Here is a 27794-nt window from a genome sequence, read left to right as displayed (position 1 = left end):
TCGAAGAGAGAAAATTATGTTTTAGAAACCCTTCCAAAATCTGTGCATCTGCTTCCTTCACTATCACATGTCCCTGAGAGTTAAACTGTAAACCCAGAGCTTCCACACAGTTGACATTCTGGAGGAGACTGTTTAAACTATGAAGGGTCTGAAAAGTGAAAACCTGTCTTGAGGCCCTATAACAGCTGTGTAGCATTTCCATTCTGAGAAGGAGTAAGACTGACAGGCCTTTGTCCTGGAAATTTGTCAGAGGCGCTAAGGAAAAAGACAGGGATGGAGCCTACTCAGATCAAGTGAAGCTTAAAGCAAACAGGTTCAGTTGATTAGGGTCACAAAATCAGCAGGCTCTTCCACTGGGAGCTCTTCCAAGACTTATTTTTATATTTTTTGTTTTATAATTATAAATTTAAATACATGAAAAGTAAACAAACTCTGTGATTTGAAATTATGAAGAATCAACCTTAAATCACCAGGATAGCTGGAGTGTTAACCAACATTTCCCCTTACCTCTTGCATCACACTACATTCCTGAGCTCAGGCACCAAATCCCCTCTTCCCTCATACACCCCTACAGCCTCTTGCAAACACACACCAGTTTTCTTCTCTGCTCCTCATCTCTAAATCCCCATGCACATAGACATACACAAACTAATTTGCATTCCTAGCCACCACATCCCTGGTTTCCTGCTTCTGACCTCCTTATTAAGATCTGGTCAACAAGTAGGTTTTGGTAAGGAACAATTTAAGATGAACGGTCATTCTGTGCCACTATTTTGCACAATGGAAAGTTTACCTGATCGAGACTGGTGCTCAAAATATTCTCCTTTACAGATATTCAGGAAGAATTACTTTCTTTCAAAACGGCTATCTTCCATTATTTCCAAAGACAATGATCCACCTTTAAGAGCAGCCTGTGACCCAATATCCATTAAAAACAATGGGAGATGGCAGTCATTTTCAAAGAGGACAGTTCTCCATGGAATTCTCAGTAGTAAAACATTTGTGAGCTCCTGTTGGAAAATCTTTCCATTATGAAGAATAATGGGAGGCACAGGGGCACAATCAATCAAACATGCAGCCTATGCACAATATTTTATTTAGTTTTAGCTATATGTGAAGTTTGAAATATGTAGGTTAACCATGTTGCAACTCATTATTTTAATCACAAAGCTCACATTTGGTGTTTTCCTGAAAGTCCCAGTTGCTGAAATGAAGAGACTACATGAGACTCTTGGGGGTGGGGTTATTTTTAAAGTTTCAATCCCCCATGGTTAAAGAAAAGAGTTTGAAAATGTGACCTGTGTGCGCCTCAAAGGCTCAGAAACCAGAAGGCAAAGAAAAAAAAAACTTGTTTGTAAGTCTCAAAATTTTAAAGCCAATGTCTTTAGAAGCTTGACTAAATTTTGAACATTTGAGGTTGACAATGCTAGTGTTATTCCATTATTAAAATGATTCAGGGTAGAGACCCCTTTTTTCATTATTTGACTCAAACTAACCAAATTGCCTGTAAATTCTCCGAAAATTTTATTCTGTGTTCAAAGAATAAATGCAGTAATTTTGAGACTGATATACTGTATTCTTCATACATAGGTGGATGAATCCCTGTTTTAAGTGCAAACAAACTCTACTTTAGCCATGGAACCACAAGAAGCACTTCTATAAATTACTATTAAATAAGTAGAGAGCTGCCACCCATGCACCAATCAAGCATAAGAGATAGAATTTCAAGTCAACACTTTGGCATAAAGTGCAGATATAAGCCACATTCAGAACTCTTAAGGGCATCTAGGGTATGTCTACACTGCAGCTGTGAGCAAGCCTCCCAGTCCAAGTAGACAGACTCACACTAGTGGAGTTCAACCTGGCACACTAAAAATAGCATTCATCCTATTGCTTAGGCATCTTAAAACATTATTTGCTTTTTTTAAAATTAATCATTATTGCACATTGATCATGTTTTCATTAAGATGACCACAATGGCACTCAGGTATTTTTCCTGAATGGTAACAGGCAATTAAGAACCCATTAACGCATACAAAAAGTTCAAATTATTCATTTAAATGTGCACTACTTTACATTTGTCAACACAAAATTTCATCTCAGAGTGCACATTCACCTACTTTGTTAGGCCCCCTCAGATGTTCTTCAGTTGTCCCTCATCTTGAAGAAACTCAATATATAATCTACAAATTTTGCCACCCTATTTTTCATAATAAACAGATTCTACTAAAGAATCTTGGCACATTCTTTACTCTTCTGCCATGTTGAAATTGACATTTTATTCCTTGTTTCCCCTCTCTCAGACAGTTGCTACTTCTCTCTCATTGCATGACTTAGTTTCCACAACAACCTTTTGTAAGAAATTTGTCAAAGCCCAAGTATGAGCCAGCACATTCTCTTTCATTTTGTTCACACACTCACAGTTTCTAGTAGATTAGAGACATGAACATGTGATGTGTAGGAGATCATCTAGATGTCTTACACAACTCTGGCTTTGCCATTTCAATCACTTTTGTTAAAAATTAAGTAAGGTGCATTGCTCCAATTCCTAAAATCATATCTAGTGTATTTTTAAAAGATATGTATAACATTTGCTACTTTGGGCAAAACATGGAATCCCAGAATGATTTTCAGCATAAACCACGCTCTTTAAAAGTTATAAACTTAAAAATTTTAATGAGGGAAGAATTCCAACTTGTTCATGAGTCACGGTAATCTAGTGCTAGCAATTTACACTGTCTCATGGGATAAAGTTATTTCTAGACTGAGATTTTCAAAGCCACCTAAAAAAAATTGGTCCTTGAATTCCCCTTAAAACTAATGCGAATTGGATAGCCAAACCTCCTATACGGCTTTGAAAATATCAGCCCTAATCTCTGCCTCTTAGAGAAAAGGCCTGGAATTAATATAGAGGCTGCACATTCAGTTCCTGCACTAGAAGAGCATGAACTGCTCTGCTTGACTCAGCCAACTGGACCTTTCTCCATTCCTTGATGTGGGTAGCAGCCATATTCTTAAGAGTAACAAAAGAGGGCCACTAATACAAACAGCTGGGATTTTCAAGCAAATCATTTCAAGGAAGTGAAATACTGATAGAACATGTTACCACCACTGGATCCTAAGTATGGCTAGATCTGATCTCAAGTTTCAATGGCTAGGTGTGACAATTATGAGCCATTAGTTATTGGAAGCCTCTGTGTTCTTTAAGGACACAGTAACAGAATCTGGAGTTATTGTTTAATAGATACTCTCTAATATCTAGTGTTTAAAGAAGTTATTTCTACAACAGTCTTTCTGTGATTAAGATTGTTGATGGAAAAACGTAATTTAGGAAATTTCCCATGAATACAAATATTTCTGACAAGAAAAGGGAGTGAGGAATAAAAGCAAAAACTTGATATCCACCCTCTTCATTGCTTGCTCAAGAACGGAGGTAAATAGGAACATCATCCACACCATACCTCTGTACTTGGGCTAAGGCTGCTTGGCACTGTTTCTGATGTCACTGTTGTGCTTGGAAGGCTGGAGAAGTCCCAGGTATTTATAGGCTGTACTGGTTCAGATGGCTTAGAGTGTTCAATACATTTTGGATTGTCCAGTAAGGTCACTTCATAAAATTCTTGAATATCTAGAAAAGTGAAAAATGGTTCAGCAATGAGATGTTATATTTACTAATATAATTGTAGTGTGTTTCTTTTTAAGTAAGCTTTAAAAAACTGCACAAGACTATATAACATTTTAGAAACATAACAAAATAAAGACTGAGATTTAAAGCAGAATTGCCTTGGTAAAAGTAGTACATATCACTGATTGACTAATTAATACAGTAAAAAGCTAACAAAATAAGTTACTTACCAGATGCAACATTTCTAATTTTAAGATTGAACTATCTTCTTGCAAGAAAAAGGAATGCATTTTTCCATTTAAAAAAATCTAAGATTATGCAAATCTTTTCAGACATATACATAGTTTTAATTCCCAAATTAAAATGGGGAGGAGGTGAACATCCCTCAGTGCTGAACGAACAGGTTCAAGACTATTTAGAAAGATTGGACATACACAAGTCCATGGGGCCAGATGCAATGCATCCTAGGGTGCTGAGGGAGTTGGCTGATGTGATTTCAGAGCCATTGGCTATTATCTTTGAAAGCTCGTGGCAATTGAGGGAGCTCCCTGATGATTGGAAAAAGGCAAATATAGTACCCATCTTCAAGAAAGGGAAGAAAGAGGATCCAGGGAACTACAGACCGGTCAGCCTCACCTCAATCCCTGGAAAAATCATGGAGCAGGTCCTCAAGGAATCCATTTTAAGGCACTTGGAAGAGAGGAAGGTGATCAGGAACAGTCAACATGGATTCACCAAGGGAAAGTCATGCCTGACCAATCTGATAGCCTTCTCTGAAGAGGTGACTGGCTCTGTGGATGTGGGGAAAGCGGTGGATGTGATATACCTTGACTAGCAAAGCTTTTGATACAGTCTCCCACAGTATTCTTATCAGCAAATTAAAAATGTATAGGTTGGATGAATAGTCTATAAGATGGATAGAGAACTGGCTAGATCATCGGGCTCAATGGGTAATGATCAACGGCTCCATATCTAGCTGGTAGCCGGTCACAAGCGGAGTGCCCCAGGGATCGGTCCTGGGGCCAGTTTTGTTCAACATCTTCATTAATGATCGGAAGGAGGGGGTAGATTGCACCCTCAGCAAGTTTGCAGATGACACTAAGCTAGGGGGAGTGGTAGATACCCTGGAAGGTAGGGATAGGATACAGGGGGACCTAGACAAACTGGAGGATTGGGCCAAAAGAAATCTGATGAGGTTCAACAAGGACAAGTGCAGAGTCCTCCACTTAGGACGGAAGAATAACATGCACAGCCACAGACTGGGGACCGACAAGGTAGGAAGCAGTTCTGCAGAAAAGGACTGGGGGTTACAGTGGACAAGAAGCTGGATATGAGTCAGCAGTGTGCCCTGGTTGCCAAGAAGGCTAATAGCATATTGGGCTGCATTAGTAGGAGCATTGCTAACAGATCGAGGGAAGTGATTATTCCCCTCTATTTGGCATTGGTGAGGCAGCATTTGGAGTAGTGTGTCCAGTTTTGGGCCCCCCACTACAAAAAGGATGTGGACAAGTTAGAGAAAGTCCAGCAGAGGGCAACAAAAATCATAAGGGGGCTGGAACACAAGACTTATGAGAGGCTGAGGAAACTAGGTTTGTTTAGTCTGCAAAAGAGAAGAATGGGAGAGGATCTGATAGCAGCCTTTAACTACCTGAAAGGGGGTTCCAGGGAGGGGGAGCTAGGCTGGTCTCAATGGTAGTAGATGACAGAACAAGGAGCAATGGTCTCAAGTTGCAGTGGGGGAGGTCTAGGTTGGATATTAGGAAAATGTTTTTCACTAGGAGGGTTGTGAAGCACTGGAATGGGTTACGTAGGGAGGTGGTAGAATCTCCATCTTTGGAGGTTTTTAAGCTGCGGCTTGACAAAGCCCTGGCTGGGATGGTTTAGCTGAGGTTAGTTCTGCTTGGAGCAGGGGGTTGGACTACATGATTCCCTGGAGGTCTCTTCCATCTCTAATATTCTATGATTCTATTTATGATCCCAGAGGACAGGGTTTTGGGGTAAATTCTGGAGCTATAGCACTGCATGTCAGCTAAAGCATTGTTTTGTAATTTTTTAGCTTCAAGAAGAAATGCTTGCCTAATTTACTGACCCTAACAAATAACAATGAGGACAGAACTAATAGCTATGGGGGTATAGCAAAATTCAGTCTTCACGGGAAAAGAGTTCTTGATTTAAATGAACACAAATTATATTTAGGCACAGATTTTTAAAAGCTATTTATAGGCACTGTTGTACTCCACATCACAATGGTCAACTGATTTAGAAGCCTAAATCTCCTTTTCAAAAGAGATTTAGAGATACTGGAGTCTAAATGTCATCCACCATCAATGGGATTTAGATTCCAAAATGCAAACCCTTTTGAATATGAGATTAAGGATCCTAAATTGTGATGCTGAGTGCGACAACCCCTAGATAGCTTTTAAAAATCTGGCCCTTACACTTTTTTTAAACTGCATATATATCTTATACGAATTGCTGAAAGTTAATCTATTATTGACTCCTTGAAAGAGATGCAAAAGTACACTTCTATTTAGGACTACTTTCACACATTCGCCTAAAACACAGCAGAATAGTTGACTGTGAATTACAGCTTCCTTAAAAGAGTTTAATTTAGATAGCAGTTCTAGATTTGTTTGTCCTAATTTAGTTTTTACTAACTGAGAATAAAAATAAATTAAATATTACATTTAACACCTCTGATTCTATTCACTTGAATCCTGAAAGAAGTTACAGACCTATAATTTCAGATGGCTGTTGGCCATGTGCACATGTATATGCCCAGATTCTGTACAAAATTCATGCTTGAGTTCATCTAGATGCATATTTGGCACCTGGACATTTTTTTAGAATTTCACAATGTATCAAGACAATAACTATCATTCAATTTAACATGAAAAAGTAGACAGTGACAGTGTCCAACTTTTTTTTTTTTTTTTTTTTTTTTTTTTTTTTTAACGTTTGCATTGAAGAAAAGCAGCACCAAAGCAAAGGGAGACACTGCTCAATAAGGATTTCTTGCATCTTAATACAAACTCAACAGATTAAATTCAACATGTAAACAGTAAAATGGAAGTTTAGAGGAGATACATGCACACCAATTCTACAGAGTACAAAGACTTTTCATACACTTGTAAAACATATTCTGAATATCATATTCTACAATTCCTCAAAATCAGATGCCCAAGATTCCTAAAGAGTAGCATAGGTTGGAGAACAATACCAAAAGTTTATTTGTGTATCACTTTTCTAATGTTTGAACCAGTCAACCTGAAAAGTGCCAGAAGGGGAACTTCAACTTTCCCAAAAAATAACAGACAAATTGTTTAAAAAAAAAAAAAAAAAAAAAAAAAAAAAAAAAAACCACAAAACCCAAACAACAAAAACACCAGTCACAATGTTCTGCATTCTAGAGTGAGCCTTTTAAACAAAAGGCTAGTTCCTAAAATAGGTAGGTAAAAACATTAAGTGATCTAGGAAGAGTCTATTTCCACTTGAGAGTTACTGATGGACTCTGAACTTCACACTAACACTGGTTCATGGATATGTTTTATCAGAACAGACCCCAATTAGAGTGCACTATCAATAGAGCCCTGCATGGATACAAAATTTGTATCCACACACGATCCACAATTTGCAACCATGGTCCGTTGATATCCACAGATTTGCAGGGCTCTAACGATCAAGGTCCTTTACATCTTATCCACACCCTACCTACATCTCCCATTCACTATCAACAAGTCAACTGCCACCTCCAAGCAGACAACAAACCCAACTTCCATAGCCACTTGTTAAATTTTCAAACAAGCACCTCTAGCCTTTCTCCACTGCCACCCCTCACTTGGGAAAAGCTCTCTGTAATTACCTACAAAATGCTCATTACTATCCTTCAAATTCCTTCTTAACATTCTTTTTCCATGAGGCCTACAAACAAAAATTGACAACAGTCTGGCCACTCTTGTGCTGAGACCAATGCCTATTATGCTGACCAATATTGTCTCATTGCTTCCTTGTATTCCCCCATCCAGCTGTATATATCTTGTCTTGTCTTATACTGTAAGCATTTGAAGGCAGGGAACATCTTTTGTTGTGTTTGTACATAGCCTAGCACAATAAGGTACTGGGTCCACAACTAAGGCTCCTAAACACCACAATAATACAAATAATTACTAAGAACACACGAGATCAGAATCTTTGACCAATAGTGTCCATTGGGCTGCATCTGCACCACACACATCCTTGTTCCCACCAGTACAGCTACCAACAGCAACCAAGGACAAACAGCAAAGCAGCCCTGACCACTTCTCAATTCCCTCATTAATTCAAAATCCAAGCACAGACAGACTGCCAAGCAGCAGAGATGGAGAGTGGGTTGTGGAATCCACAAAGACAAAATATCTTAAAGAATCACAGTTACCATAATGTAACTAACCATTCTCTCTTTTTTTAGGGTATGTCTACACTGCAGAGTGAAGTCATCGTGGGTAGCTATCCCACAGTGCAACTAGCCACAGAGGCTTTTGGGAAGGTTGTCATCCTCCCATGATGCAATGTACTCCCCACCTTCCCCTTCTTGTTCCAGTCCAAAACAGACGACCTCCTTTTTTGCACCATTTTTTCAAACCCTTCAGTCTCTGCTGCGCACACACCATTGCCTGAGAAGAATGGAACCCGCTCAGCTCTGCGCTATTATTGTGAGCATCACAAACAGCTCACCATTTATTCTACAGTATTTTCAATGGCGAGACAGGAGCCACAGCACTAATTGCAATGTTAGAGAGGCCACTTTGCTACAAGCCATAGAATGAAACAATTCCTGTTTGCTGCAGGCTGTCACGCACCATCTGCAGTTGGTGGAGCACCACTTCTGGTCCCGGGAAGCAAGCAGATCACTGGTGAGATCGCATCATTATGAAGGTGTGGGAGGATGAGCAGTGGCTGCGGAACTTTCAAATGCGAAAGACCACTTTCTTTGAACTTTGCGGAGAGCTCTCCCCACCCCTGAAAAGCATGAATACCTGCTTGAGAACAGCTCTGACAGTGGAGGAGAGAGTGGCCATCTCTCTGTGGAAGTTAGCAACGCCAGACTGCTACCCGTCAGTTGGGAAATCAATTCGGAGTCAGTAAATCCATCATGGGAGCAGCTGTGATCCAAGTGTGCCAGGCCATTAATATTCTGCTAAGAAAGGTAGTGACTTTGGGAAACGTGGAGGACATAGTGGAAGGCTTTTCCGCAATGGGATTCCCAAGCTGTGGCAGGACGATAGATGGCACACACATCCCTATCTTAGCGCTGGACCACCTTGCTACAGAGTACATAAACCGAAAGGGATACTTCTCAATGGTGTTGCAAGCCCTTGTGGATCACAGGGGACGCTTCACCGTGGGGTGATCTGGAAAGGAGCATGACACACACATCTTTAGGAACTCAGGTCTATTCAAAAAGATGCAGGCGGGCACTTTCTTTTCTGCCCAAAAAATAAATATTGGCGATGCTGAAATGCCAATAATGATCCTGCCTTCCCCTTGCTCATGAAAGCCCTACACCGAGCACTTGCACAGCGATAAGGAGAGTTTTAATAATAGGCTCAACAAGTGCTGAATGGTGGTGGAATGTGCATTTGGACGTTTAAAAGCGTGCTGGCACAGTCCGCTCACTAGGCTAGATCTCAGTGAAAAAAAACATCCCAGTAGTTATCTTTGCCTGCTGTGTGCTCCATAATGTCTGAGACACAAAGGGGGAGAAGTTCCGATTGGGTTGTGTTGTGGAGGCAGATAGGCTGGCTGCAAATGTTGAGCAGCCAGATACCACTGCAACGCTGAGAGCCAATTGCAGAGTGCTGCACCTCAGCGAAGCACTGAAAAACCATTTTTGCAATGAGACAACAGTAATGTGCATTGCTTATCTGTGCTGTGCTTTCACTTCGCATCCCCTACCCATCCCCCACCAAGCCAGTTCCCCCCCTTCTCCTCACCCACCATTCCAGTGCCACCCTCTTTCCTTTTCCCTTTATTGCCTTTTTATCAATGAACAGTAATGAAATGGGAAGCAGTATGTTTCTCCCCTACCAACCTTCCCCCTCCGATCCATTCCCCCCCCCAAAACCAACCTTCCCCCTCCCTTTACTCCCTTGTTATCAATAAATAAAGAGTAATGAACTGTAAAGCAGTACTCTCTTTATTGGTGATCCTTCGCAGAGGGAGGGAAATGGAAAAAAATGGAACGTTCCACATGCATTTTGTGGGGCCAGGGACACAGAGCCAATTTTGGCTGTGCACACACAAAAGAATCATACATCCCCACTCCTTAAAAGGGCTCTCGCCTCTTTCTGCTCACCTCAACCGGCGAGGAGTGCAGCACGTACTGCACCCTGCTCAGCCTCCTCCTAAACCGCTTTGGGATGGGGGCTAGGAAAGAATGAATTAGCTCAATGTTTTGCAGGGGCTGCAGAAGGTGTCTGTCTTGCCACTGAGCTTCCTGAAGCTCAACCAGATGCCTCAATATGTCTGTCTGATCATGCATTATACACAGCATATCTTCTTGTGTTGAATGCTCATGCTCCTGTGCTGCCTTCCTGTTGTTCATGTCTATGTTCAGTCTGGCAGATAATGAAATCCTCCACGCTTTTAGCTCTGTGTCAGCAACCACGGAGGCGTTCATCAGCTCATTAAACATGTCATCCTGGATTGTTTATTTTCCACTAATCTGCAACAAGCACTCTGCAGGAGTATGAGATGGTGGTGTGTTGAAGGCCACTTTGTCCACTGTTAGGGAAGCAAAGCACAAGGTACCCCTGGTTAACTCATCCCATGGACAAAAAGCAATGTTACAATGTAAAAATAAGTCCCCTGAACATTCCCAAGGGAAGGCTACAAATGCATACCATTGTCTGACTATTGCAGGGGTCAAAGTGCCGTTCCAGCCATGGTAAGTAAGGGGTGAGTGCATCTTTGTTAGGGAAATCCCCGGAGTCCCTGCTGCACAAGTCCATGCTCCCTAGAGCAGCATGGATGTCAGGCTCCCAATTGATCAGGCTTTTAATAGGCGGAAGAAAGGGTACAGGTTAACCATCTCTGGAGTAAAAAAATGGGAATCCATTTGCGGATGCCCAAGGGCCATAGCAACAACGTCCTGCTTCGAGACTTGCAGAGTGCTGAACCAAGAAACCATCCCTGGCTGTGCAACAACACACACTTCAGAAACTTTCTTGGTCAGTTACTGTAAATGTGCGCCATCTTCCGTAGGTAACCAAGAGTGGTATCAGCCTGCTGAGGGTCACAGAGGTGGAAAGGGAGGATTTGCTACAAGCATCTAGCTACAGGCCTGGCCCGTATGCTGCTATGCTGTGTTCTGCGATGATGTCAGCACAATTAATAACAGAGTGGCGTAGGAAAGTGTCCTATTGCAGGGGAAGAAATAAGGCTGCCCTCCCAAGAAAACTTCTGCAAAGGATTGCAGGGTACTGGAGATATGCATGGAGGATTCTCGGCACATCCCTGTGCACATAAATAATCTTTTCCACAGTAAGCCCAATGCTTAAGCACACCAAGTACGAGGAAGCACAGCCCCTGCCATATACATCACTTTTTCACGCTGGTACAAGATTCTGGACAAGGAATATAACCAAAGACATGCAAATTGCAGTCCATATTCAACAGATGTGCCTTCCCTGGCATTCCGGTCAGTCACGGTTTCCTGTATCTGGGTGGGCTGCTCGTGTGTTGCAAACAGCTGCTGGCTTTCAGGGAGAAGAGATACCACACTCTCCAGCCCCATTCTCCTCCTCCACGGACTCGTCCTCGTTCATTCTGGCCTTGGATTCCCACAAGGTATCAACGCTGCGTGGTGGCATAGTGGTGGGGTCTCCACTGAGAATCACATGCAGCTCCTTGTAAAAGCGGCATGTTTTGGGTGAGGAGCCAGAATGGATGTTAGCTTCCCTAGTTTTCTGATAAGCCTGCCTCAGCTCTGATCTTAATGTGGCACTGCTGCACGTCCCTGTTGTGCCCCTTCTCAAACATGCTGCAAGATATGTTCTTGTAGATATCGAAATTTTTTTTGCTTGCTCAGAGCTGAGCCAGAACAGACTACTCACCCCACAGACCGAAGAGATGCAAGACCTCAGGCCGACTCCAGGCTGGAGTGCACTTGGGGTGTGCAGTCGCCATGATCAGCTGTGCTGGCAAGCTCTCTCCAGGCTGACCAAACAGGGAAATGGAAATTCAAAATTTCCCAGGGCTTGCAGGGAGGAGCTATTTCCTGTTTACTTGGCCACAGTGCAGCAGACTACGAATATGCAATGCAGTCAGAACAGAGCATTATGGGATACCTCCCGGTGGCCAATGACATCGATTTATGTTGTGCTCTCCCTACACTGACACTCATTCAACCTACAGAATTCGACTTCAGTGCTACGCCACTTGCAGAGGTGGTTTTATTAAGTCGAATTTTACCGCGATTTAGGTCGGCGGAACTGACATGCCAGTGGAGTCGCATACTTTCGGTGGTCGACAAAAAGTATATTAGTTAAACAGTTAACCGATATAATTTTAATAGTTTAAATGGTTACCTTTTCTAACTAACATTTACATCCCTTCTAGTCACCAATTCAGGACAAAGTTTAGTAAAGGTGTGGTCTGAACTCCAAGTTACTGCACTGCAAGTCTCCAATATAAGAATATTTTTTAAGCATGCTGAAGTGGGTCCTGATTACTGAGAGAAGGAGCATTAGCTGCTAGTTGGTAGCAGATTGTGATGCACTCAATGATCTATTTAGATTATCTCTGGAAAGAAAAGATCTAACCTTTCACAGTTTCCCCCAGTGCCACAAATAAAAGGAGTGATTTCCTGAAAGGCTTTGTTCTATCTAAATAATTTCATAGATTCCAAAGTCAAAAGGGACCACTGTGATCATCTAGTCTGCCTTCTGTATAGCACAGGTCACAGAAACTTCCCCAAAATAATTTCTAGCACCTATCTTTTAGAAAAACATCCAATCTTGATTTAAAAATAGTCAGTGATGGAGAAGCCACCACCAATGGTTCCAATGGTTAGTTACCCACAATGTTAATGTACTCTTAGTTTCCATTCTGAATTTGTCTAGCTTCAATTTCCAGCCACTGGATCATGTTTATATGTTCCTCTGCTAGATTGGAGAACCTACTGTGAAATATTTGTTCCCCATGTACTTATAAACTAATCAAGTCATCACCCAGCCTTCTTTGTTAAACTAAACAGACTGAGCTCTTTGAGTCTTTTCACTAGTAAGGCATGTTTTCTAATCCCTTAGTTATTCTCGCAACTCTTCTCTGAGTCCTCTCCCTATTTATCAACATCCTTCCTGGACACCAGAATTGGACACAGTATTCCAGCAGGGGTCACACCAGTTCCAACAACCAGGAAAAAAAGCCCTCTACTCATACTCAAGATTCCCCTGTTTATGCATCCATGGATTGCACTGGCTCTCTTGGCCACAGCATTGCAATGGAACCTCATGTTCTGCTGATTATCCACTATGACCCCTAATCTTTTTCAGAATGGTATATAAATGGCAATATACATTTTAATATGGCTAAATGTAAATGTATAAATCTAGAAACAAAGAATGTAGGCCATCTTTTAATCCATCATCTGCAAACTTTATCAGTGATGGATTTTGTGTTTTCTTCCAGGTCATAGATAAAAATGCGGGATCCCACTAGAAACACATGTTCAATGATGATTCCCCATTTATAATTACATTGAGACCTATCAGCAATCTTTTAACCCATTCAATGTGTGCCATGTTAATTTTACATCATTCAAGTTTTTCATCAAAACGTCATGTGGTCCCAAGTCAAATGTCTTAAAGAAGTCTATTACTTTTATCACCCAAATTTGTAATTTAATCAAAAAAAGCTATCAAGTTAGTTTGACAAGAAATTTTTTTCATAAACCTATGTTGACAGACAGTTATATTACCCTCTTTTAACTTTTTACTAACTGAGTCCTGCATCAGCCACTCCATTATCTTGCCTGGGATTAAGGTCCAATTGATGGGCCTATAATTACACAGATCATTCCATACACCCGATTTTAAAACTAGTATGACATTAGCTTTCTTCCATTCTTCTAGAACTTCCTCAGTGCTCCAAGACTTATTGAAAAAAACAACAAAAAAACAAAACCCCAACATTAATGGTCCAGCAAGCTCATCAGCCAGCTCTTCTAAAACTCTTGGATGCAAATTCTCTGGACCAGCTAATTTAAAAATGTCTAACATTAGTAGTTTCTGTTTAACATCCTCCAGAGATACTAGTGCAATAGAAAGTGTTATTACTATATGATGAAACTGCATCAGAAATATTTATTAAACACTTCAGCCACTTCTGCATTATTATTGATAATTCTACCATTTCCCTCATAATGGACCAATACTATTATTATGATTCTTTCTGAAACTCCTCTTTTTTGTCCCTAACTATGCTGGACACAGATTTCTTCCTGGGTCCCTTTGCTTCCCTTATCATTTTTCTACAATTCCTAGCTTCTGATTCATATTCATCATCATCATCAACTTCCCCTTTCCTCCATTTTTTTTCCCCCCAAATTGCTGCCTTCACTTCCTCCTTAAACCAGATTTTTTTTAAACCACTATGGCTTTCTTCCTTGATTGTGGGTTTTTTGGCATCTAGTTAAGTATTCTTCATCAGTTCCCAATTATCATTCACATTTTTCTAATTAAATTCTTCCTCCCAGCTGATGGCCCTATTAAAGCACCAAGTATATATATCACTGGTCTGGATTTTATTGTTTGCATATTATAAATATGATCAAGTCATGGTTACTTGTACTTAAGATACTATTAATTTTTAGTTCTGTGATCAGTTCCTCTTTACCTGTCAAGATGAGGTCTAATATAGAATTCCCTCATGTTGGATGCACGAGTTAGGAAGTTGTTATCTATAATATTTAGAAATTCCAAGGATGTTTTAGTTCTGGCAGCATGAGACCTCCAGCATATGTCACTCAAACTGAAGTTCCACATAATCACACATCTTTTGTTCCTTTACATTATAGATGGGTGTGTAAGGAACCAGTCATCCTGTTCCCTTGTGTGATTTGATGCTCTGTAGCGGACACCGCCTAGTAGCCCCATCTTGGGCTTCATTTGTTAGGATGTTGATCCATAAGCATCCAAGATCTTTTTTCCTGAGTTATCAGTGACTTGGAAATGATATTGCCTTTTTTGACAGAGTACTGCTCCCTTCCCCTTTTGCCCACTCAATCCTTCCTAAATATGTCAATCATTTTAACATTCCAACCATACAAATCAGTCCACCAGGTTTCAGTTAATACCATCATCATCAAATTTATACTCATTCATGAGCAATTCCAATTATTTTTGTTTGTTACCCAGGCTACTAGCATTGGTACACAGGCAATTCAAGAATTTCTTCTCATGTCCTTTAAGCTTTTGATTAATTTTGTTCTCAACATCTCAATTTTGTGTTGAGTGTTCATACCTTCCCTCTTATTACCCCCCCAATTAGCTCATCTCAGCCCCAACCCTAATGACCAGGGGATCAATTAACAAAAGAGCAGAGCTGATCAAGGCTCCAAGGTTAAAGCCTCACAGCATTTACCAAGGCACCACCAAACAGACCTGTCTCTGCTGCTTACTTAGGGGCCCATGCCCACCTATGCAGCTTGTTCTAAACATTTTATAGACTCAAACACATCAAAGTTACCAGATGTAGCGTTCCAATTTCCCTCAGTCCCATTGGACTGTGCATTAGCAATTCTTAGCATGATCTATCAAAATTATTCACTGCATGCATAAATTGTTGTTTTTTTAAAATGAAAAATGCTATGATCTTTTAATGCCTGCCCCATTATAATATGTACTAAATTAGCACAGACAAAACAAACAATTCACAGACAGGCCAAAGTCACCAATCACCAAAAAAGAAAAGTCTGGAAATATCTACAATGTAAAGCTTTGTTTCTCCCAGATTTGAATGTGACTGGGGAAGACAACAACAGGGAGATTAATGGTTTGGTTTAAGTGAAAAATCAGATATTTTGGTGAGTAATTTAGGATGAGGCCTCAACATCACCTCATCCCTATAAAAGAAAGTATGAGGGGTGGGAGGAGGACAGAAAGTCTGCTATCAGTGCTTGCATCTCACTAACTCTTTTAGCTGAGGAGATAGAACTATGTTGCTGATGGCTGAGCATAAGATGGCAAGATAGCACTTGGGTTAAGGATTCAAAGGGTTGTTCTATTAGGCTCATAAGAACTACATTAAAGGTTCCAAGAAAAGGGAAGATACCAAATGGGAGGATAGGCATGACCCAGTCCTTTTAGAGATTTCAAAATACTTGAATGACAGAACACAGTTTTAATAATGAGCACAGCATGCTGAAATGGTAACTAAATCGACCCTAACAGAAATAATAGTGAGGCCACATGATATGTTACAGCTCCAGCTCAACTGAAGATAGAAAATCTTTCACTTTCAGCCCTTTCAAAACTTCCCCAATGTTACCAAAAAAATCAATGTCAATGGCCCAGCAAGCTTCTTAGCCAGCTCATTTAACTCTTGGATGAAAGTTTTTCAGACCTGCTGATGTAAGTGTTTAACTTTAGCAGCTGCTGTTTAAAATCTTCCTTATTTACAATTGGAATTGAAAGTGTTTCATCATGTGACCTTTTCCCCCCAAATACAGAACAGAAATACTTACAGAACACCTCTTGCCTTATTACTGACAATTCTACCATTTCCATCTAGGAAGGGACAAATACCATTTGTTTTTATACATATTTATAGCCGGCTTCACTACCTCCCTAAGCCAAGTTGATTTCTTGATTGTGGATAGGCATCAAGTAAAGAGTTCCTAGACAATTACCAATACAATTCAAAAATACTTCACTCTCTCCCATTTAAAAAAAAAAGCCAAATGCTTGACCCCACTTGCCTACCCCAATTACTGCCTCATCTCCCTTTCATCTCTAAGCCAACTCAACATGTCATCCACACTCATGGTCTGGAATCTCACTCTTCCAATTTCATTACAGATCTTTTGCAATCCAGCTTCCTTCCCTTGCCACAGTGACCTCTTCCAAGCCAAAACTCAGAACCAGTACTTCACCCACATCCTCGACCTGCCAGCAGCCTTCAACACGGTCAACCCTGCTCTGCCTGACATCTAGTCTTCCATTGGCTTCTGTCCTATCCTGGCTCTGCATCTCTAATCATTCCTTCAGTAAACTCTACTTATCCCCTCTCCAATTTTCAGGGGGAGGGAGGCACTAGAGGGCTCCATCCTTGATCCCCTTCTCTTTACCCATAGACAAGGTATAGATGGTGATCTCATACACATATTCAGTTACCGTCTCTATGCTGACTGCTCACAGATCCATCTCTCTACTCAGACCTATTGCCTGAGGAGACAAAATTGAGAACAGTAAGGTGTCAAATCCCAATTCAGTATTTTACCAGAATCATTCCCATCACACTATCCATTGTTGGAGGCAGAAGCAGATATCAGGACAAAGGGCAGGAGAATGCCCAATTCTCCCATTAATGGTAGCTAAGAAACAGAGTTCAGCCTCAATCCAACACGTTTCAAGTCACATCTACCTCTATCCACAAGAGAGGATTGAAAGTGAGACAGATGAATGCATTGTCTTCCCAATGTTAAAAACCACAATCACATCTACCACCTGATGCCAAAAACCGAACAAACCTTCCCCATAATTCTGAAGAGCCAACAGACCTAACCACTCTCTTCCCAGGTGTCATTCCATTCCAGCGACACCCACTCCACATTAGACACATGGCTGCATTGTAGAAATTATCAATACAAAAAATACAAAAAAATATTTAGTAAATCAAATATGAAAATGAATATGATCACTACTCTTTCATATGTACCTGAAGCTGCTAAATAAATCAGTACTAAGTGCTGCTGAAACCAGGAAACCTTGCAGAATTGAGGTCCAGCTTGCCATAGAGTATATGGGGCCTTGTTTTTCATTCTAAGGATGTGAAACATATGTAGAACATTTCAAAGAAAAAAGCTCTTAAGGATTTTACATGCATTATTCTACAAATTTAGGCCCACTCTCATTCTCTCTTTTGCAGATGTATAGCTACCGCTTAAAACAATATGAAATTTTCAAAATGATTTTTATCTTAGTAAATCACTGGGTTTTGTGTCATTCATGCATTGTATACAAAGCTTACATGTTTATAATACAGTACGAAAGGGACACATACACCAGAAGTGCACATTAACAAAGCCATGATATTTGCTATGCACTCTTATACATGTATGTATATATAATACTAAGAGCATATCACAAGCATCTAAAAATTAGTAGACTATTAATGCGCCCACTGAAATTTCATGTACAGAGAAACCTCTAATGACAAAAGCACTTTTCAGTCTGTCCTCTTTTCTGTGTAAAGCTCACATTAGGTTAACAACTTAAATTTAAAAAAAAACCAAGGAAATGCAGAATTTAGGGTTAAATTTGAATCTGAACTCACTCAATTTCATCTAGGTATTGCACGTTTCAGAAACAACAAGCTGCATCCCCCTGACATGATATTATATTCTGTAGTTATGCCCGTCAGTGCAGTACCTAAGAACAGCCATACTGCATCAGAGCAATGGTCCATCTAACCTAGTATCCTGCCTTCTGACAATGGCTGGTGCCAGATGCTTCAGAGGGAATAAACAGAGCAGGACAATTATCAAGTGTTCCATCAACTACTGTTGTCAAATTCCAACTTCTGGCAGTCAGAAGTTTAGGGACACCTAGAGACTGGAGTTGCATATCTGATATAAGAGATAATATATTCAGAAGACCAACGTCTCTCTGAACTTCCTTGATTTATTGTATTCACATCAGGGTGGATACAAATTCATATTTTTTTAAATCAGATTTTATACTAATTTAAATAAAAATCCAATTTAAAATATTAATTTTAAAAATAAACCTGTTCAACTAAAGTTGAAGTTATGATAACCCACATTAAAGGCTAAACAGTGTAATTTATTAAAATAATTTAAATAAAAAGATATGGTGCATCTATGAGCCCTCAAATTGTAAAGAGTTAAAGGATGCTGCTTTTTTACTATATTCAGAATCCAGAGGAAACATTTTTAGCTTCTGAGGTCAAACTCAAGCCTTACAAGTGTCATAGTATTATGAACTGCATTAAGTATCCATATTATTTTCACTCTTTACAATGGTACGAATACAGATATTCACAATTTTTCCAAATGTAAATATCATCAGTTTCTGTTGCACAGAAATGCTTTTGCCTTAACTACTTTTTGGCTTAGTTTAGCTAACAGGTGCAGAGAGAATATTTTCTTCATTTGGATTAATTCATTCAAAGTTGAGACACCAACTGGGAATTGAAAAAGCAGGAAATCTTCCACTCTAGGAATAAGACAAGTGAGAGAATGAGATCTACTTCTAAAATCTTGAAGAACGTGGGGCCAGATTTTCAAAGGTAATTATTTGGTGCCAGAAGATGCACACAGGTGTATACTGGGATTTTCAAAAGCACCTAAGCAGGTTAGGTGCCTAACTCCCATTGAAATCAATGGGAGTTGAAATCAGGAGCCTAACTCTTATCAATTTCAACTCCCATTGATTTCACTGTGAGTTAGACACCTAACCTGCTTATGTGCTTTTGAAAATCGCAACACGCATCTAAATATCTTTGAAAAACTGGCCCAAGGTGTCCAAAAACTGTCATTTGACTATTTACAGTCAATACTTCCTTTTGTTAAAATAAATCAGTTTTAAATACAAAATATGTTTTGATTTGTTTTTCTTAAGTGTCCAGTACATTTAAGGCACTTAACTAACAAAAACAATTTTAAAATGCTGGTTTTGTACATTAACTGATTTCCAGTTTCCATCCAAATTCAGCTAGACAAATCTAGAGTAAAAAATCTTCATCTAGTAAATAAGAAATGCACCATTCACCATTTTGTAACAAAGTATAAAAATTAAGAATCTGAATAAATGCATGTTCAACTATACAATTGTTTAAATATATGAGTAAGTGTAATGTATCCTCCTGGTTAGCAAAAAGATGTACTCAGTTTAGTGTTAAGGCCATATTTGGTCGCAAATCAACATGTTTTAATGATTATACCAACCACTGTAATGACCCTTTCTTGAAGGCAGTGACTAAAAAGTACAAATGCAAATCAAGTTTAACATCATTTAAACCAAGGTTTCCTGCTTGCTGATTAAAACTGGTGAGTTACATGACACTGATTTTAAAATCAATCCACCCTGGGTTACATCAACCTTAATGTTACTTTAGTTATAGATTTGAGACTTATGACTCAAAATAGCTATGCCTTGGAGTTATTTTCCAGTTATTTAACCAGTATACTAAAGATGCTTTTTTTAAGTTGAACTTTTCAAATAATACTGAATTCCTACAGAGGAAAAGAAGGTGACAGATCCATGTTCCTTTTAAATTAAGAGTATCTATATTGAGAGTTGTACTGATTTCACATTAAATTGGCTTAAAAAGGCATTTAAAATAAAATAAAGTAAAACCATTAGGGACACACTTGTTTAATGTAATCTAAGACAATAAAAATAAAGACAGGGTTTTGCACCAGTTTATCTTTTTTTTTTTAAATCACACCTTTAGTTCAACTCTAATAGAGACATGGCTTAGGAGTCTAGTGGTCGTTTCTTTAGTTCTAGCTATTATGAAAGAGTATCGGTAAACAAAAATGAAAACAAAAAAGTTTATGCACCTAGGAAGAAGCTGCCAGTTATGTTTGTATGTTTTAAATACATACACTCCTCAGACCAACTTTGCTGCAAAATGCTCTACGCCTCTCGTTGAGATGGTTTTATTTTATCACCAAAGCAGGGGAGTTGTGTCGGCAGGGGAGCACTATAGTGTGTACACCATCACCGTTTTGTAATCAAAAGCTGACTCTGTCGACAAAACTCTGTAGTGCAGACCAGCCCTTAGACAAGGCCTGAGGGTTTTCACAAGTGTACCTACCCCTGTACAAAAAACTCTAATATAGACATCCCCACAGAAGTTCCGCCTCAGCCGCAAGTACAAGCTGTTAGAACGAAGCAGCATGAGAGAGAGCAATACAGGAGTAGCACTGGTTATGACAAGGCAAATATTGTATTGCCTACAAGCAAAAAAAGTGAGGAAGCCAGAGCTATGGTCAGCTGACAAACAGTCTCAACAACAGTTTGATAACTGTAACTTTACAGTTGAATAAAACTGTAGCAGAGTATCCCAGTCAGTCAGTCAATACTTAAAATATTTACTGAGTTTTTAAATCGTGATTTATCTTTTAACCTAGCACACTTGAACATCTGACTTAGAGGAAAAAGTATCAGTAATTTTCTCAATCTTCCAATGCTGACATCAAGAAATTTATCTTTACAAAAATTTTAAAACCAAAAAAACCAAAACTCAGAATTTAAAAATCCACTCTTCCATGAATGGGAAGTTCTCACTGGAGTGCGAAACCCTCTACTATGTATAAATTTCCAGCTCTTATAGATGCAAAGGAATTCTCAACATGAAACAATGCAGCATCTCTCGGTCTGCAGATAGTTAGATCTGGTGCTCTGTAGTTCACAACTTTAGTGAACAGCAGCAAAAATAAATTAACGGGACTGGTTATTCTAATTGCTGGTATTTCACAACCCTCTGGGCAGCTGTGAAACTGTTAAAAATTGTGTCACAGGTTTTACAGGCCAAAAACAACCAGTCTAATCATCTAGTCACATGCTGATGCCACAGAATTTCACTCACTGATTCCTGCATCAAGCCCAGTAATTTTGGTAGAACTAGAGCAATCTTTTATTTAAAAAGACATCCAGTCTTGAGTCAAAGACTTCAAGTGATGGAGAATCTACCACATTCTTTGGTAAACCTTGCTCCGATAGTTAATGATCCACACTATGAAAAAATTATGAATTATTTCCTGTCTGAATTTATTTCACTTCAAATTATCTGTAATTTAATTATACTGTTCCTTCGTAAAGCTATGACAAAGGCAGGCACTGGAATCATTCACAGAAGAGAAAGGTAAATTACAGAGGCTTCTTCCTCCACTTTTCAGTTGTTGCAACCATAGCTATGTCTACCTTAGGATAAAAGGTGCGTTAATGAAACATTAAAATTAACTTTTTTTTCCTAACACGTTTCATTAACACACCTTTTATCCTAAGGTAGACATGGCATAGGAGCTTGGAAGAAGGGAGTACTGTAGTGCAGACCCTCCCTCATCACATAAGGTTCTGGTGAGGGTGTCCAGCAGCTAGAGACAGAAGGAGCTTAAAATGTACAGTACCCACTAGTCAGCGGCTGACACAGAAGACTGAGCTCTCAAATGGGGTACAGGGAGAGAACTCTGGTATAAATTCCAGCAGCTGAGGAGAACATGGGCCATGCTTCTCACCTGACAATTATACTTGTACATCTTTATTCTGCAAAGACTTATATTCCCATCATGGAAGTTGTGTTTATTACTAAGTTCAGATAACACTGCCTGTAGCCAGCTAATTTATCTGGGTGAAGCCAGCGTTTTACTTTAATTTTGTTTCTCAGCTTAGGTTTCTCACATAATCCGGAACATCGGATGTATTCCTTTATGAATTTAACAGACTATCCAAAAATATTTTTATTATAAAACCTGGATTTGCTTGATTTTTTGTTAATTTTCTCATTTCTTTTAGAAGTCAAAGTGACACCAACTAAAAAAATCAGTCACTGAATATTTACAGGCTATTGCTCCTTACTTCAGATAAGATTACTTTAACAATCTTAAAGGTGGGGAGGGAAGAGACTCATTTTTTCAGTTTGTTTACTTGGCACATTTGATAACAGTGTATAGTCAGTCAATTTAGGTCCTGATTCTGCAAAGGCAGTATACCTTATGCCCATGCTAAGTCCAAGTGAAGTTGGGGGGGGATTCTGCCTGGCCGTAAGGGCCCACCTATGTGGATTCCAAAATCAGGTGTAGAAGCTGAAATTTCAACAACTAAAAAGGTTTTCTCTGAAGGTGAAGAATTAAAAAGAAAGTATATTTAACTCAGTCTACACATTCTTAGCTATAAAGTGACGTCAATGTAATACAGCAATTTTACTGCGGTCAAGGGACAAAACTGATTAAAAAAATAGAAGACAGCAGAACCAGGTTTCTACTGCTATGATGTACAAAGAGCATTCTGAAGTTCCACTTTCCTTCTTCTTCAGCACAAGTGTAAAAGCAAAGGTGGTGCACTTATGCAATCCACTGACTGCCAGGAGAATGAACATTTCAGCAAATAGAAAACTGTCTCCTACAGTTGTTAAAAAAAAAAAAAAAAAAAAAAAAAGAGTAGCTGTCTTAATTTTCAGAAGACTATTAAGTAGTCCATTAAGTAGTCTTGCTACAGAAGAAATTCCATTAAACAAAACAGACAGGTTTAGGTTATAAAAATGATTCTCTCTCAGTTTATAAGCAGAAATCATAACTGGTCTAATACCACAAGAAAAATGTATTTAAATATAAATATTTACAAATACTTCTCTCTAACCTGTTCTTAAAATTAAGCTGAGATGGACGGCTGAGGTTTATCAAACTGAGGTTAACAAATCATATCCCTTCTCCCTCTATCATTTAATAAGCAGAATCACAACACTACAAATACATCAGAGTAGCTACAAAAGGCTATTCTAAATACAACTAAGAAAACACAAGCTAAGGCCAGGTCTACACTGCGAAGGTAGGTCAATGGAACACATCTTCTCAATGGCTGGTCAGTTCCGTCAACTTAAAATGCAGGAAAATTTGACTTAATAAAACCACCTCCGCAAGCGGTGTAGTGCTGAAATCGAATTGTATGGGTCGAATGAGCTGCAGTGTAGGCGCAGCACAGCGTAAATTGATGCAATTGGCCTCCATGAATTAACCCACAATACTCTGCTGTGACTGCTCTGCACGTTCACACTCTGCTGCACTGGAGCCATATACACAGGAAACAGCCCCTCCCCTCAAGCCCTGGGAAATTTTGAATTCCCATTTCCGGTTTGGTCAACATGGAGAGAGCTTGCCAGCAGAACTGATCATGGCAACTGCACACCCCAAATGTGCTCCAGCCTGGAGTCAACCAGAGGTCTTGGATCTCAATAGTCTGTGGGGTGAAGTCTGTTCTGGCTCAGTTAGGAACCAGCAAAAGAAAAGTAGATATTTACGAGAAGATATTGCATGGCATGCTGGAAAAAGGGCACAGGAGGGATGCGCAGCAGTGCCACATTAAAATCAAAGAGCTGAGGAAGGCATATTAGAAAACTCAGGAGGCGAACAGTCGTTCCGGCTCGTCACCAAAGATGAGCTGCTTTTATGAGGAGCTGCATGCGATTCTCGGCAGTGATCCCACAACTGTACCACCACACAGCATAGATACCTCAAGGGAATCCAAGATGAACGAGGATGACTGTCGATGAGGAGGAGGAGGTGAAAGAAAACAGGGGCCAGGCAACTAGGGAATCCATTCTCTCTGAAAGCCAGGAGCTATTTGTAACCCCAGAACAGCCCAGCTGGATGCAGGACAGCGTGACTATCTGAGATGCTGGGGAAGGCACATCTGGTAATTATGTACTGTAAATCTCATTTTTATGGTTATCTGCCCAATCTAGCTTCTTGTCATGGTGGAAAAAAAAAAGGAGTGGGGTGGTGTGGATGGGCTTCCTTGTTGTTAGTTCACCTGAGCAAGGTTCTCTCCACAGAAAAGAATATTTATGTGCATAGGGATGCTCCAAGAATCCTTCATGAACATCTCCAGGAAACTTTCATTTAGGTACTCTGTGATCCTTTGCAGAAGGTTTCTGGGGAAAGCAGCCTTATTTCTTCCACCGTGATAGGACACTTCCCCCCGTCATTCTCTCATTAACTGTGCAGACATCATCGCGGAACACAGCATAGCAGCATAAGGGCCTGGCCTGTACCCAGATGCATGCAGTAAATCCTCCCTTTCCGCCTCTGTTACCTTCAGGAGACTGATATCACTCATGGTCATCTAGGGAAGATGCTGCAAATTTGCAGTACCCGCTCCATACAATCATTTTTTTCCTCTGCCATGGGAGGTTTTTTGGGGTACATAAGCCACAAGTTACAAGACAGCATGGGGTTGCAATGGGTCTTAGGGGTACCGAGACAGGTCCCCACATGTTTTCGCCAGAGGAATTTCACCCCCATCTCCCCACACACCCCCTCTAGACCACCTCTTCAAAAACCGAATTTTCAGAGGGTGAGGGGGGCACAACAATACTGCTGGCTGGGGAACTATGGACTTACGCAGCATACAACATGAAATGGATGCACCAGCCCCTTACTTACCATGGCTGGAACACCACAACCCCTGCAATAGGTAGAGATTGGTATGTGGGTCTGCTGTTCCCCTGGGAATATAAAGGGGAGTTATTTTTACATTGTAACATTGCTTTTCATCCATAGTGCCAGCTAACAACAGATACCTTGTGCTTTGCTTGCCTTTCAGCGGACAGCATGGCATTCAGCTCAGCATCTACTACTTCCACTGACCGCCTGTCACAGATTAGAAGGCGAAAAAAACCAAACTCGGGATGACATACTCACCGAGATAATGAATGCCTCCATGGCTGCTGACACAGAGCTAAGAGCCTGGAGGATTTCATTACTGGAGAAAATTAACATGGAGATGGAGAACAGGAAAGTGGTCCAAGACCGTGAGCATGCAATGCAGGATGAGATGCTGCGCATGAGGGATCAGTCGGACATGTTGAGGAGTTTGGTCGAGCTTCAAGAAGAGCAGCAGCAACACAGACTCCCTCTGCAGCCCCTGCAAAACTCTCAACTCACGCACTCTCTCCTAGTCCCCAACCCCAAATGATCTAGGAGGAGATTGAGCAGGGTACAGTATGTGCTCCACTCCACACTGGGTGAGGGGAGCAGAAAGAGGCACCAGCCTCTTTAAAAAATGGTAATGTGTTGTTTGTTCTTTGCACAGTGAAACTTTGCTCTGTGTCCCCTCAAAGCCCCATTTCAATGCAAGCAACGTGTTGAAATAACTTTCTCTCCTTCCGCTGTTAACAATCAACAATAAAAATGTACTGCTTTAAAGATCATTACTTTTTTATTGAGACCATGGGGATTACCACTGAGGGAAGCAGGGGAGGGGCTAACACAATGCTGTGGAATGGGAAGGGAAGACAGAACACAGATTTTTCAGAAACATTAGGTCTCCCTGCAAAAACAACTTTTCAAGGCTTCCCTGAGGCGCAGCACTCCGCTCTCACCATTGCTTTGGTGTCTGGCTGCTCAAAATTGACAGCGAGCCTATCTGCCTCCATGCCCCATCCCAACGCAACAGGAACTTCTCCCCCTTTGTCTCACAGACATTATGGAGCACACAGAATGCAGAGAACTGCTGGGATTTATTTTTTCCACTGAGGTCTAGCCTAGTGAGTAAACTGCGCCAGCGCGCCTTTAAACATTTAAATGCACATTCCACGACCATTCTGCACTTGCTGAGCCTACCATTGAACATATCCTTCTTGCTGTCCAGGTGCATGGTGTACGGCTTCATCAGCCAGGAGAGCAATGGATACGCAGAGCTTCCAAGGATCACTACTGGCATTTCAAAATCGCCAATATTTATTTTTTGGATAGGGAAGAAAGTCCCTGCTTGAATCTTTTTGAACAGACCCAAGTTCCTAAAGATGCATGCGTCATGCACCTTTCCGGACCATACCACATTGATGTCACTGAGGCGTCCCCACCTTGTGATCCACAAGGGCCTGCAACACCATTAAGAAGCATCCTTTTCGGTTTATGTACTCTGTGGCTAGATGGTCTGGTGCTAAGACGGGTACGCATGCCATCTATCCCCCCCGCCAGTTTGGGAACCCCATTGCGGAAAACCCATCCACTATGTTCTGCACGTTTCCCAAAGTCACTACCCTTCTTAGCAGAAGTCTGTTAATGGCCCGGCAAACTTTTATTACAGCAGCTCCCACGGTGGATTTACCGACTCCAAATTGATTCCCAGCTGACTAGCAGCAGTCTGGCGTTGCTAGCTTCTACAGAGCGATCGCCACCTGCTTCTCTACTGTCAGAGCAGGTCTCAAACGAGTGTTCATGCATATCAGGGCTGGGGACAGCTCTGCGCAAAGTTCAATGAAACTGGCCTTTCGCATACAGAAGTTTTGCAGCCACTACTCATCATCCCACACCTTCATAATGACGCGATCCCACCAATCAGTGCTTTTTCCCGGGATCAGAAGCAGAATTCCACCAACTGCAGATGGTGCATGACAGCAAGCGGCAAACAGGAATTGTTTCATTCTATGGCTTGTAGCAGGGCATCTTGAGTAACATCACAATTTTCAGCACTGCAGCTCCTGTCTCGTCCTTCAAAGTACTGCAGGATAAGACGTGAGGTGTTTGTGACACTCACAATGATAGTGTAGAGCTGAGCAGGCTCCATGCCTCTCTGGCAGTGGCGTGCGCGCGGCAGAGACTGAAGAGTTTCGAAAAATGGCACGAAAAAACGTTAGTCTGTTTGGGACAAGAAGAGAACAAGAAGGGAACCGTGACCCCCTTTGGATAAAAATTACTACATGACGCCAGTTTGGGGGAGCAAAGCTGAAGCCTGAGCCCCATCATCCCAGGCAGGGGGTGAGGAGGGGCTGAAACTGAAATCTGAGGACTTCATCCCTGGGCAGGGGGGCTGTAACCTGAGCCCCACCACCCAGAGCTGAAGCCCTCAGGCTTTGGCTTCAGCCCCAGGTCCCAGCAAGTCTAACGCCAGCCATAGCAACCCCATAATGGGGTCATGACCCACTTTGGGGTTCCAACCCCCTGCTTAGAGGTATTAAGGTACTGCAGGATCTGCATGAGAAAATTTGCAATTAAAAATTCTCCAGATGTGAAAAATTCACACACAGGGACAAGGGATGATCCTATTAACTCAATTACTTTTACAGTAGTGGAGAAAGGAGGAACACTACAACTATACAAAATCATCATCCGAAAGGCATACTACCTTGTTTTTCTCGTTCACTAAAAAAGTTTCAGATAGCAATGCATTTGAGCTGACAATTTGCGTGCCGGCTTGTACACAATGTAGCTGTGTTGGAC

The 27794-nt window shown here is 40.7% G+C and overlaps 1 protein-coding gene across 13 annotated transcripts in view; it reads right to left on the bottom strand.

Annotated features, from left to right (window-relative positions):
- DLG1 (discs large MAGUK scaffold protein 1) overlaps nt 1-27794 on the bottom strand; it is a 302234-nt gene that overhangs the window by 271828 nt on the left and 2612 nt on the right. For all 13 annotated transcript variants that reach the window (XM_067542838.1, XM_067542842.1, XM_067542840.1 and 10 more), the window contains exon 3: nt 3462-3628. In XM_067542838.1, the coding sequence (XP_067398939.1) occupies nt 3462-3628 (167 nt within the window). The remainder of the gene's footprint in view (nt 1-3461; nt 3629-27794) is intronic.

Source organism: Emydura macquarii, unplaced genomic scaffold (assembly GCF_026122565.2).
Source record: "Emydura macquarii macquarii isolate MOO-44397 ecotype Brisbane River unplaced genomic scaffold, CSIRO-AGI_Emac_v2 contig_729, whole genome shotgun sequence".
NCBI classification, from domain to species: Eukaryota; Metazoa; Chordata; order Testudines; family Chelidae; genus Emydura; species Emydura macquarii.
The sequence above is the reverse complement of the archived record's forward strand: the minus strand, read 5'-3'. Positions and strand labels throughout refer to the sequence as shown.